This window comes from Oryza sativa, chromosome 6, assembly GCF_034140825.1.
Source record: "Oryza sativa Japonica Group chromosome 6, ASM3414082v1".
In the NCBI taxonomy this organism is placed as follows: Eukaryota; Viridiplantae; Streptophyta; class Magnoliopsida; order Poales; family Poaceae; genus Oryza; species Oryza sativa.
The window spans coordinates 31,029,230-31,041,844 of record NC_089040.1 but is presented as its reverse complement, the minus strand read 5'-3'; the positions used below and the strand labels follow the sequence as shown (position 1 = coordinate 31,041,844).

The 12,615-nt window shown below is 40.3% G+C and overlaps 1 protein-coding gene across 1 annotated transcript; it reads right to left on the bottom strand.

The window, feature by feature from the left end:
* Nucleotides 1-10,117: 10,117 nt before the first annotated feature.
* Nucleotides 10,118-12,197, bottom strand: LOC4342046 (protein SHORT INTERNODES 1-like). The gene is made up of 3 exons (XM_015786689.3): nt 12,046-12,197; nt 10,978-11,751; nt 10,118-10,902 (listed from the first exon to the last, which is right to left on the bottom strand). Exons 2-3 carry the CDS (start codon nt 11,666-11,668, stop codon nt 10,514-10,516), a joined length of 1,080 nt encoding a protein of 359 aa, XP_015642175.1. The 5' UTR covers nt 11,669-11,751; nt 12,046-12,197; the 3' UTR covers nt 10,118-10,513.
* Nucleotides 12,198-12,615: the final 418 nt, after the last annotated feature.

The window sequence follows — 12,615 nt, the reverse complement described above, 5'->3', positions numbered from 1 at the left end:
CCGCTCATCCCGATAGAGTTAACTTCCGTGGGCCGATTTGTCGCGCAACCAAGGTGGCCCGCTCCGCCTCCTTCGTTGCACGTGGGCCCATACCACGGTGAAACCATGTGTGGGCCTTATTTGGGCTTAACTCTGGCCCATTAATAATCGCTGGACAGCGTCCATGCTAGCTACTGCATTTCTTTTTTCGATTTCAGTACCACGGAAAGCTATAAGCATCACCAGAATTTGGACGAAAATTCTATATAAACATCACCTTGAATTTACACGAAAATTTCACATTTTCAATGTATATTCGTTTAAAAATGTAATCACCGCAGGTTAGTGCACTACACAGCCAAGGAGATAATTGCTGTAATTAACAATGTTATCCTCGACTAAATTAAGGTATTAAATTTTCTGTACGTACTTTCAGTCGCCTGTTCAACATGGAAATTAAGAAATGCAAAGTAGAAGAGACAAATTAACAGCGGCTTTTGGCCGCCTACTTTTCAAGTTCATGTGCTAAGCATATGGCATTGCTAATCATGGGGTCGTATTAAGGAATCATAATCATCATGGTGATCATCATCATCACAAGGTGATTAATTAAATAATAAAGATTTAAAGGCGGCCGGCACCAGCTGAGACTAAGACTGGGCTCTGGGCTCAATCAGACGCACCGGACTTTCAGCTAAAAGGGCCTCGTCAAAGGTGCTTGGGCCTCTCCAAGATAATAAAAAAAAAGCCCTTTAAATTAAAAGTGTTAATCACTTGATCTCGCACTAATCTTCTTCTTGTATGGGGCTCTCCACTTTACTAATTTTCTTTCAGTCAAATTGGCAGTAATTAACTACTTCAGATTATATATGTATTATTAAATACCTAAGTTTTAGCAGTTGCATATGGTTAGCTCATGAGAGTACTGTGAACACATATAATAAATATTCAGTTTCTTTTTGCAGCTATAGGTCAATGTGACTGATATGTATATATTGGTGGTAGGGCCCAGATGTCTGGGGGACAAAGTTGCTTGCTCATCTCTTGCATTGCACAGGAGCCTACCATGGCTATGGATCAACCTAAGCTTGTCGTTACGAATTGGCAACCATTGAAGTTGGTCGGATGCTATCTTTACTAGCCCATATAGTCAACATATGATCATCAGAAGCAACCGTAATAATATATATATGAATCGATCATTGGGACAGGGACACCTTGATCCATACCATCCATCGATTCGATCATATCTCTCTCGAGATCATGAGATGATTGAAATTAACATCATCTTGATTTCTCAGGTGATGTTTGGATACATGGACTAAATGTCACATCGGATGTTTGACACTAATTAGAAGTATTAAACATAGACTACTAATAAAACTAATTGCATAAATTTGCGAGATAATTTTTTTAAGCCTAATTAATTTATAACTAGCACATGTTTAATGTAGCATCACATATACTAATCATGGATTATTTAGGCTAAATAGATTCGTCTCTTGAATTAGTCTAGAGTTATGGAATAGGTTTTTTTCGCGAACGCGTTATGGAATAGGTTTTGACATTAGTCTATATTTAATACTTTTAATTAGTGTCAAACATCCAATCTGGCAGGATCCAAACATCCCCTTAGTGTGTCTGACGAAACTGAACACACTACTGTCCGGTTGATCAACCACGCAAAATCTTCAGACTGTTAATAATTTCTTCGTGAAAAAAAAAGGAGGAGAGGAGCAGTTGGATTATTGTTCAGAGAAGACGACGAGATAGATGACATGCATCATCTATCACCAAATTTCAGTAAGACGTGTGCATGCATCTTCCTTGCAGATTAAGCACTGTATTAGCTGGGATATATAATTATAATTAGAATTCGTCGCTATCATGATTCATGCACAAGATTTTGTGTGGTGAATGAAATCTTACAACAGTAATTAGAGTCTAGAAGCTAGGTAGGTAGGTATAGGTTAATTAGGGACGAATAGATGGTTGGATTTGGAAGGTTTAGTGTCTCTTACTAATAATTTATAATTATCTTTTGATGGTTCTTTCAAAGCCTAGCTAGATACCATTACCTACATATCATTGCACTACTAATGCACGCTCAATGCTCTTCGAATAGATGCGACAATTCGTTTACTGTGTTAAGCCTCTACACATGATCCATTCATGTAATTTAGGAGTAATAATTAATCTGTTTGCATTGTGCGTAGGATACGGTCTATAAGGGATAAAATCCAGTCTAATTAATCATACTCGGTATGAACATTTGAAGAATTAATGGCAGTGTCGCGTAGTACATAATTAGTAAGAGCAATATTAATTACAGAACTTCTCACAAATGCAAACAGCTAGCAAAGCAAGAGGCCGTAATTTGCGCTAAAAAGAGAAAGGGACAAGCTAGCCGACAAAACGAAAGAAGCATCAAGGAATATTAAATCAATCAAGCAATTAATTAATCAAGTAATTACACGCATAATATACACTGACATCATGATCACACTGTCGATGCAATGCCATGATTTTGTCAGCATTTAGATCACTCCCGTTCCTTTCGTGCACTTCGCGTGATATATCAGTAATTAGCAAAGGAGAGAGATAGATACGATCGATGTGATGCTTAATTAAGCCAATTTTGCTAATTAGTTGAATACCTTTGCCTTCACGTTTACGAGTACTAACTAACTTCAAATTTACGATCAAAATCAATGGATCGATCACGCATGGAAGACGGGATATGTTTCGTATATGTGCAGTACTGTCCGGATTCTAACTCTGAATTGGATCTTGTGTTGTGATCTGGCAACATTCACGTACACTGTCAGATGGAGGAGGAGGAGGACCATGCATAGCACAAATGTACCAAACCTAGCTAATTAACCTGCTAGCTAGCTAGGTCATGCATGCGGCTTTGCAGAGACTATTGCAGAGATGAACGATGGACGATGGATCGGTCGATCTCGATCGATCGATCGAGTTCGTCAATTATGAAAGATATGAAGTACAGTACACTAATAATTCGAGCTGAATATAAGAAGGACATATAGGTAGATCGATCAGAAATCAGAGTTGTAGTATGCAGCAGACTGACTCGCCGCATATGCCTCGCTCTGCTAGTGCTTAGGTGTAGCAGCTGTAGTAGTATGCAAGTGCAGCAGCAGCTATAGCAGCTTGCAGCCACTGATGAACAGCTAGCTGAAGAACCTGCATATATGCGACATGCATGTACACATCTCTTGGAAGCTCCCGTGTGTCTGCATCTACTTGAGCCCCGTGCATGCATGCCCATTGCCACCAATCGATCCATCCATCCATTCACCTCAAGCATCTTCCCTCAGTAATTAATTAATCACGCTAACTGCTTCATGCCACTATAATTACTGGAAATAACACAACACTACATGCTTGATTAACAGTGTCAAACTTTTGACCTGTTGCTATAGCTTACTCTTCTTGCACAGTACTTTGCACTGAGTCTGATGAGGAGTATAGCATTTAGCAACAAAGAAAGACACACAGATAGAAATGAAAAAAAAATTAATAACACTATGGTCCTATATATAAATAAAATTACTACTACTAATTAAAAACTTTGAGTTGGCAAGTCACTGTGCTGCCTCCCATCAGCAAGCACTAGAAAACACAAAGTACGAACTCTCCAGCCTCCTCTCATCTCGGTTCTGATGATCTCACACTGCCCAAGGCCAGCTCTTTGCGTCCACTAGCTTTATTTTTTCCCCTTCTCATTTGCCTAATCAAATATACTTATTAATTAACAACTAATTAACATGGGGGGATATATTAGTAACAGTGCAAGTTTCATAAGCTAGTAGTATATCCTGTTGGTTGTGGATTTGGCATCAAGCGATCCAGTTAACCATCTTGTCACCGGTGATAATTAATTAACTAATTAATCTCACGCTAATCGCCAGAGCCTACACGTAGCTAGGGTTCGTAATTATATCGATGCGAACGGCGCGAGCACATGCTAATTACAGTGTCGCGCGCATACGTGACAAAGCTAATAAGGTTCAGCGAATTAACGCGCTTAGCTTACTTAATTCGCATGCACCTAGCATGTGCAGGGTGTACGCGGTTTCCCCTAATTACTTAATTAGCTATAGCTTGGAGTGCGCCTAATTAATTAACTAAAGCTAGCTTAGCTAGCTACTGTAGCTAGGAGCAATGTAGCTAAGCTGCTGTAGAGTGCAGTGTGTAGTACTCTAGCTACCAGCTCTACTGATGATGAGTCGACGCCCTAATCTTCTTTCTCAGGCTAGTTAAATACTCCTTTTTAGCTAATTAAGTTAAGCGCACCAAAAAGCATTTATGCATTGCATTGCAACGCAGCACAAAAAAAAAACTACTATACTTCTCTAATTCATTTTTTTTCATATCACTTCAGTTAGCTCCACTTCTTTTGTGTGAAAAACTAAAACCGTTTGATTAGACTTTAACTTCATAAAAGATGGAGCTAAAGCTAAAGCTCTGTCAAACAAGCCCACAAGTTCCAAACCGATCGATAGACATGCATGTATGCAGGGTAATTAAGATATATTATACTATATATATTCTTGTATGTATTGCAATTCATAATTAATTATAAGTGTATATATAGCCCTACATTTTTACAAACTAATCACGCACATAGATATGCATAACATGCAAGACAAAAGTGGTTGTTTTGAGAGGGAAGAAATAATTCAGAAACTACAGTATGAATTATGAATTGTCCTTTTTAATTACAGTAGCATTATAGCTTATAGGTCAACTCACATCGTAAAAATATACTCCCTCCATTTCAAAATGTTTGACACCGTTGACTTTTTAGCACATGTTTAACCGTTTGTCTTATTCAAAAACTTTTGTGAAATATGTAAAATTATGTGCCTACATAAAAATATATTTAACAATGAATCAAATGATAGAAAAAGAATTAATAACTACTTAAATTTTTTTAATAAGACGAACGGTTAAACATGTGCTAAAAAGTCAACGGCGTCGAACATTTCGAAACGGAGGTAGTACTAGTATATAGCAGTATAGCACTATAGCTTACTGTTCAGAGCATGTGTGTTATTATTCTCTGAAACTAGAATAATTACGTACGCATTTACGCATTCATGCACGGCATATGTATATCGGATTTAACAAAACGCTGTGGCCATTTAAGTCATCACTAACTCCATGCATATGATTAATTATACAACAATTAACTTATTGATGCAAAATATACTCAATTCGCAGATGATATATAATGCATGCATATGATGCTTTGAACAATTAGTCATTTAGTACCTAAGGAAGGATATACTATATGTGTATAACTGTATATAGAAATGTCCTTTGTAAGATACTACTTTACTATATTACTAGCTCATCATCATAAAGATAAAAACAAAAAGGACATAGTAAGATATGTACTAGCTAGTGTACTCTAGCTACATGCATATAAATATATCGTAGTATACTATATACATATGGGACATGAAGTAGACACCATTAATATTAATTAAGATTTGTGACCAATTAAACCTTGTGCTTGTTTAAATTTGTGGGATGCATGTGAGACGCCGCATCCCCTTTAGAAAGCCTTTTTCTCCCTCTTTGGGTTTTGGGACCATATGTACACTAGTTGTTTTTGCTCTTGTATCCCTGGCCTCCTTCTTATATATATATTCTCTAACCCCACACTATTAGCTACACAATGCATGAATGATAAAACATCCATCTTAGGGTAAGAGGTCTTAACCTAAGCTTATATAGCTGAGCTCTCTCTTTTATCATGTGTATGCAAAGCTTGCAAGAGCAGACAGCTGACTAGGAGGGTCCCAAGCACATAAGCAGGCCCACAAGCTCAGTGTACAAGTCACTGAAAAATAAATGAATCTTTGCAATTAGGACCCTAGATGGAGGAGGAGAAGCCTATAGTTGTGGGTGTTAGGTGTGTGGATAGCTTGGCCCAATAAATTGTTATGTCTCTTTATTTATTTTTTTTTTGAAGAGCAATAAAACTTTCTTGTTAGGTCAGATTCCTTGTTTGTTGTAGTAGTAGTAGGATTCTGGTGATAGCAAAGGGAGAGCTAGCTAGCTTTTTCTTATGACAAGGTCAAAATTGAAATTTTCTTGTTAGAGGTCATGCATGGAGGGAAAGTGGTCCACAAAATCTAAGAAGGCCTAACTCATGTCTCTTTCCTCCTATGTTTGTGATGGATAGTGAACTGCATTCTAGGCTTATGTAATGTGGTTTATAGCCATCATGTTTGCCATAAAAACCAATATTATTAATGATATGGAGATTGTACATATGTTTATAGCTCACATATAACTTCTATTGTATAAAGAAATAGATCGATCTCATGCTTATCTAACATAACAAGGCTACATATAACTAATATTCTTTTAGACATCTTACATTAATTTGGCATTGTTTGGATTGGTAAAATGTTTGCCAATGCTATTATTACAAAACAAAATTAGTATATATATGGAATGTTTACTACTAGATTTGCCACATTGCACATGACGGGCTTCTTTGGAACGCAAGATTCTCAAACGCATATATAGGAAGGAAAAATGCTAGACTGAAGGTACCCTAGCATCTCAAATCATATATGTACGTTGAAAAAACAAATAAAACTGACCATTTGGATGTAGCGCAACAAAAAATGCAGAAATTAGGGGAGAGAGAAGGGGGGGTCAAAAGGTTGGAGCTCATGTTAGAATTCCTCCGAAATTTATATCTTTTGAGCCAACCGAAAAGAATTTCATAGGATATTTTGATAGTTATTCCATTGATCTAAATATAATGACCACATAGGAAAATTTTCGATGGGATTGAATTCCTCCAAGAACCCTTTGTTCCAAATTAAAGGAGCCCGATTCATGGTGTTAAACTTTACAATATATAGCTGGCTAGGATTGTGTCCCTTTTATCTTCTTAAGTATGAAACCAATGAGGTTCTTGAGAATTTGCTCGTAAAGGATCAGAACAGAGGGGATTCATATTCTCCATATGATTGGATTGTGCTGAGCGATAAGGATGGATAGATCAGTTGGAATCGATGATATAAAATATATGTGCAGGGAGATCGCGATAGGTGGTCTCAAGGACAAGAAAGTGATATATACATACATGCTTGTAATGCATCATGCAATGGTTCAAGTCATGATATATTCATCGCAAAAAGGAAAATGGCCTTGTACTATAGCAGGAAGAACTAGCATTATAGACTCAAGAACATTCAGTACTGCCACATCATTCTCCAGTGTATAGTATTAGCTAGTTACTATTTTTGTTAGTCTGCTTGCTAGCTAAATATACCAGAAAAAGGTGGATCAATGCATCAGAGGTTGAATCGAGGCTTTGAACTATTATATATATGTATGATGTGAAATATCACTGGAAATCAAGAAAATTTCATGAATAGTACACAGAGATCACGCACTAGTTTTTTCTTCTTCTTTTAGAGAGAAGGGCTGAATAATGTTTAGCAAAGTATTAACAGCAAGTTTCATTCATATAAGTATTCTTTGCAGTATCATTTATCTGTTAATTTCCCCCCCCCCATTATATTGCACACATTATAATTAAGTACTGAACATATATATGTGAGCAGCAAATTAAAAGAAAAAAAATCAAAGAGATGCCGTATTACACCATCATCAATCAAACTAAGCATGGAAGAAATCTAGCAAAAAAAAATTTTGCAACACAGACATACTCTAGTACAATTAATTAATTGCATGCATTTTTCTACAATTTTTCATACATAACATGCATATATAACAAACCAATGAACATAATTGTGCGCAAATTAACTTTGTTGCTATATATATACATGATATTCGAAATAAGAACTGATCGTATAATTTTAAAATGGTATTATACAGCATTTGTGTGTTCTTTTTCAGAATAACTTGAGCTCTTATTGTATTAATTAATAGTATTAATTATACATGATTGGTCTCAAGATAGTTAGAACATAAGATATAAAGGATTGAATGGATGTATTGCGTACAGCGAAATGGCTGTAGAAAAATTATTTAACAATGCCATGGATTTTTAGTAGGGGATGCTACAGAATATATATAACATTATATATATCCTGAGAAATATAAACCTAGCTTATCCATGAGCATGAATATACAAAACGAATGAATTGAACCATGACTAACAACAAGATCAATACATATATATGCATATAATTAAAATATTAGATGAAATTATATCATATATATAGCTAGCTTAGAATTCATTAGTATACTAAAATGCTACGAATTGTACTATAATAGAACTCAAATCAGTGATCAGAAACAGACCCAGATCGAAGGTACGTGCATATATATATGTTCTTCAGTTATATATATGCTACTCCATCTATTCCAAAATAACTTCATCTTTGATTATTTTGGGAAATGTGTTGCATTTCTTACAGTATTATATATATGCACATGCATGTAGTTTAGCGACGCACAATATACCTCTCTTTGATCGATATGTATAATTCTTTTTTTTATCGATATATAGAGTTAATGTGTATCTTGCAACAGAGTTGTGACACTCCAAGCACATTTAATGAAGTTACGCAAATTAAATCTTAATCTGAACTCCTGAAAAGCCCCTCACAATGTAGAACATATCGTATATATATATACTAATTAATCATGTGGGCAATAGTATGAATAACTAGCAACACAATACCAAAGTGTTTCAGTGCAAATGCAAACAGATAATGATGGACAATTTGAAACGCAGAAATGCACTTGATGTGTATGTACATCGTTAATCCAAACATATGCTGAACAACTGTGAATTATGCACTGCATTACAATCTCCTAGCAAGCTAGCTAGTAGCTATATTGTGTACTTGAGCTACTACGACACCCCCATATGAAAAGTTCAGTGATGATTTTCTCCATAATAAAAAGAGAATAAGTGTTCAGATGGAGTAAAAGAAACAAAGTAGAGATGAGGCTACAGCTAGATGCAGCATATGGACAGTACTATACATCACTACTGTACCACTCTACACTCTACGTATAGGCCGGCCGGGAGTGAAGCAAATTTGCATAGTTGCTGTACTGAAGGACAAGAGATCATACCAGTAACTGTTCTTTTATCCTTTCATATATTTTTTATTAAATAAAAATTGTACTCTTGTAAGAAGACAGTGCTAGCTAGCTAGTAGATACGTACAGATCGAAGAACAGAGAGATGAGAATGAAGACGAAACATGCATACACCTAGCATTAATTAGCAGAGCTAGTATAGATTCAGTTCAGACAATGTAGAGAGAGACTAATGGTTGCTTAGGCTAACTAGGTAGATTAATTTGTTAGTAAAAACCAACCATACACATTGTTGACATTCCATCATTCCATGTGACTTGTATTGGTTGGTATAATGCATTATTTTACATTTGTTTTTTTTTAATTTTTTTTGAAGGATTGCAACATGGCTCTACGTCACTTCAACATAAGAATATTAAAAACAGTAGCCTAGGAAAAGAAGGAACAGTGGTGTGACAAGGTCACTATGTACCCTAGAGAGAGGAGAGAGAGAGAGACCAATAGCTAGGCCATGACCATGAGAGAGAGATGAAAGAGAGTCCAAAGATGATGCATAGCACAAGGCAGTAGCAGCATTGTCGAGTAGATTAGCCAAAGAGAAAAAAAAAACCTACATCAATCCCAGCAAAAAAAAATGCATGGAATTTATGTACTTTCCCTTGATCTGGATCAGGAAGAAGAGAAAGAAGCTAAGGTAGGAGAAGCTGATTGCTCATCCATCCCAAGGCATGAGGCAGCAGCTGAATGTACAGAATAGCTGCTTAAAAAGAAGCAAACTACTGGTAGAAGAAAAAGAAAGAAAAACAACCGCAGGTACTACCGGGTTAAAACATGCAACAAATCATATAAAAAAACACCATCAGGTGAAGGGCCAGCTTTACCCATGCCAAAGCCAGAGAGAAGCTTCTCCCATGCACACACACACAACACATACGTACACGTACTAGTACTAGCTAAGTTAAGCTAAGCTGGAGTACTTAATTAATTACTCAAGAAATTTTAAGCATGCAGTAGTAATTAATCAACTCATCACATGCCAAAATCAACTGGGGAAAAGAAGGGATTTTAATCAAGGGGGAAAAGCAAATTAATTAATTAGAACAAGTTCGATATCATCATTGAAGCTACACTTGGTTCTTTTTTTTTCCTCTCTCTCTCTCTTTGCATTGCATTAAATTAAGTCATTAATTAATAAACTCGAAATTAATAAGCTCATCGACGACAAGCAGTAGTACTAGCTAAGCTCTAGCTAATGACATGCTCTCGATCGACCGTGCATTAGTGTTCATCGGCTGAAATAACAAATAATCTCTTAATCTCATCATCATCATCTTCTTCTTCTTGTTCTTCTTGTTGTTCGATTGATCTTGTTTTGTTGAGACGATGATGCAAATGAAACTAGCAAATTGATGATGATTTGATCATGGAAGGAAGTAGATGATGATAGGTAGCTAGGTTGCTAGGTTCTAGGGTTATGAGGGAAGAACTGGGTGCCTGCAGCGAAGGCGCCGATGGGCGTCGGGTAGGGGTCCATGAGCACCGCCGCGGACGTCGCCGCAGTCGCCGCCCCGTGGCCGCCGCCGACGCCCTCGCTGCTCCCCGCCGGCGACGATTCCTCCCTCCCCTGACCCGTCAGCTGGTGGTACTCCGCCGACGACGGCGGCAGCTGCCCCGCCGCCTCGTCCGCCGGCCCGTGGTCCCGGAGGATCCCCTTGAACGTGTGCCCGCCGATGCTCACCGCCGTCTGGTACGCCAGCTCCGCGTCCGCCTCGTCCACCGCCCCGATCCGCACGCACCGGAACACCGCCTCCACGCTCAGCTCCGGCGGGAACCTCCCGTCTCCCTCGCCTGCACACAACCATGGCGGTGTCAGCGTCAGTGTCACCATTATTGACAGTGTGGGGGTGAGAATTGGTGGTGTACCTGAGGATGTGGTGGTGGCGACCATGGCGGTGTTGGCGGAGGGCAAGCGGCCGAGGGTGCGGACGAGCTCGCGGGGGCGTTTGCTGGCGGCGGCGGCGGCGGCAGCGGCGGCGCTGTTGTTGGCGGCGGCGCCGCGGAAGAGCGCGGCGAGCTGCTGCTGGCGCTCGCGGCGCTTGGCGGCGGGGACCCAGGTGCTCTTGACGTGGGTGGCGCAGCTGAAGCCGCGGCTCCGGCAGCAGGTGCGGCACCGGAGGTGGGAGCAATCCTTCTTGGCGTTGTTGCCGCAGTCCTGGCAGCTGGTGCCCGCCCTGCCGCCGCCGGCGCCGCCGCCGGGGCCGCCCATATGCCCGCCGCCGCCGCCGCCGTCATGCGACGAGAACCCCAGCACGACGCCGGTGGCCACGCCCGAGGAGAAGAACTGCGACGTGTGCGGCACGGCGGCGGCCGCGGCCGCCGCCTGCTGCTGCGGGTGCCATAGCTGGAACCCTATCCCCCCACCCCCGCCGCCGCTGCCCGCCGTGTCGGCGGCCGCGGCGGCCGCGCCGCGCGCGTACAGGAACAGACTGTCGGCCCCTATGGCGTGATCGCCGCCGCCGCCGCGTTCGCCTCCCCTCCCCCCGCCTCCGCCGCCGCCGACTCCTCCTCCTCCGCCGCCTCCTCCTCCTCCTCCCCTCAGAGAGAATCCCGCCATGCGCCGCCCATCAAGAAACCTCGAGTGCAACACCACCTTCTCCTCTTCTTCTCCGATAAAATCTCCCCTTTAATTATTATCCCCTACACACACAAAAAAAAGGAGAAAAAAAATCAGATCTTGGCCACACAAGAAAAGGCATGGGATTGTAAGCTCTAGCTAGGTCAGAATCATAATCTTCTGCAAAGATGACACACACTTGCTACCAAACTAGAAGCCATAGATAGATCTGTAGTGAGATCATGCAAGCCATAGCCATGGAGGATGAAGAGAGAGCTAGTGAGTATGAGTGGCATGCAGTGCAGTACACTAGTATACAGTACACATCACTCCACTCTACTAGCACAAATACAGTTACTACTACCACCACCACTCACCTCTAGCTAGAATTCTCCACTTCTCTCTACAAAGATTTCCTCCTCTTCTTCTTCCTATCTTGAGAGCTTCTTGCTACTAGTTGGGGTCTAAGCAACAAGGGTTAGGAGGAAGAAGATGATGGGGGTGATTAGCTTAGGTAGCTTTTTGAGGTGGTGAGAAGGAGAGGTGGATGGGCTATATAAAGAAGAGGAGAGATGAGGAGTAGTGGGTGTAGCTGCAGCGGCAGGAGGGGAGGAATTCTAGGGCGCCGCCTGCAAACGCCGCCATGAGAGCGGCTAGCTCCGACCTTTAATTTTCTATTTATTGCTCATCTTCTCTCTCTTCTTCCTCTTCCTCCTCCTCGCAGTTGCTGCTGCTGCTTCTGCTTCTTCTCTCTCTCTCTCTCTATCTGACCTTATCTCTGTGCTGCTTGTTTCCTTGCTTCCTTCTCTGTCTAACCAACCGGATGAAAGAACAAAGATGCAAGAGAGAGAAAGTAAAAAAGGGAAGAAGAAAATGGTGGAGAGATTTTGCAATGGCTGTGGCTTTGCTTTTGCTCATCTTTGTGCCATGCCGTTTCCCGCGTAATT

Bases quoted from the DNA above. Each gene is read 5' to 3' on its own strand.
- LOC4342046 (XM_015786689.3), bottom strand. From the start codon at position 11,668: ATGGCGGGATTCTCTCTGAGGGGAGGAGGAGGAGGAGGCGGCGGAGGA. The intron at 10,903-10,977 runs GTACACCACCAA...GGTTGTGTGCAG, and splicing joins CGCCACCACCACATCCTCAG to GCGAGGGAGACGGGAGGTTC.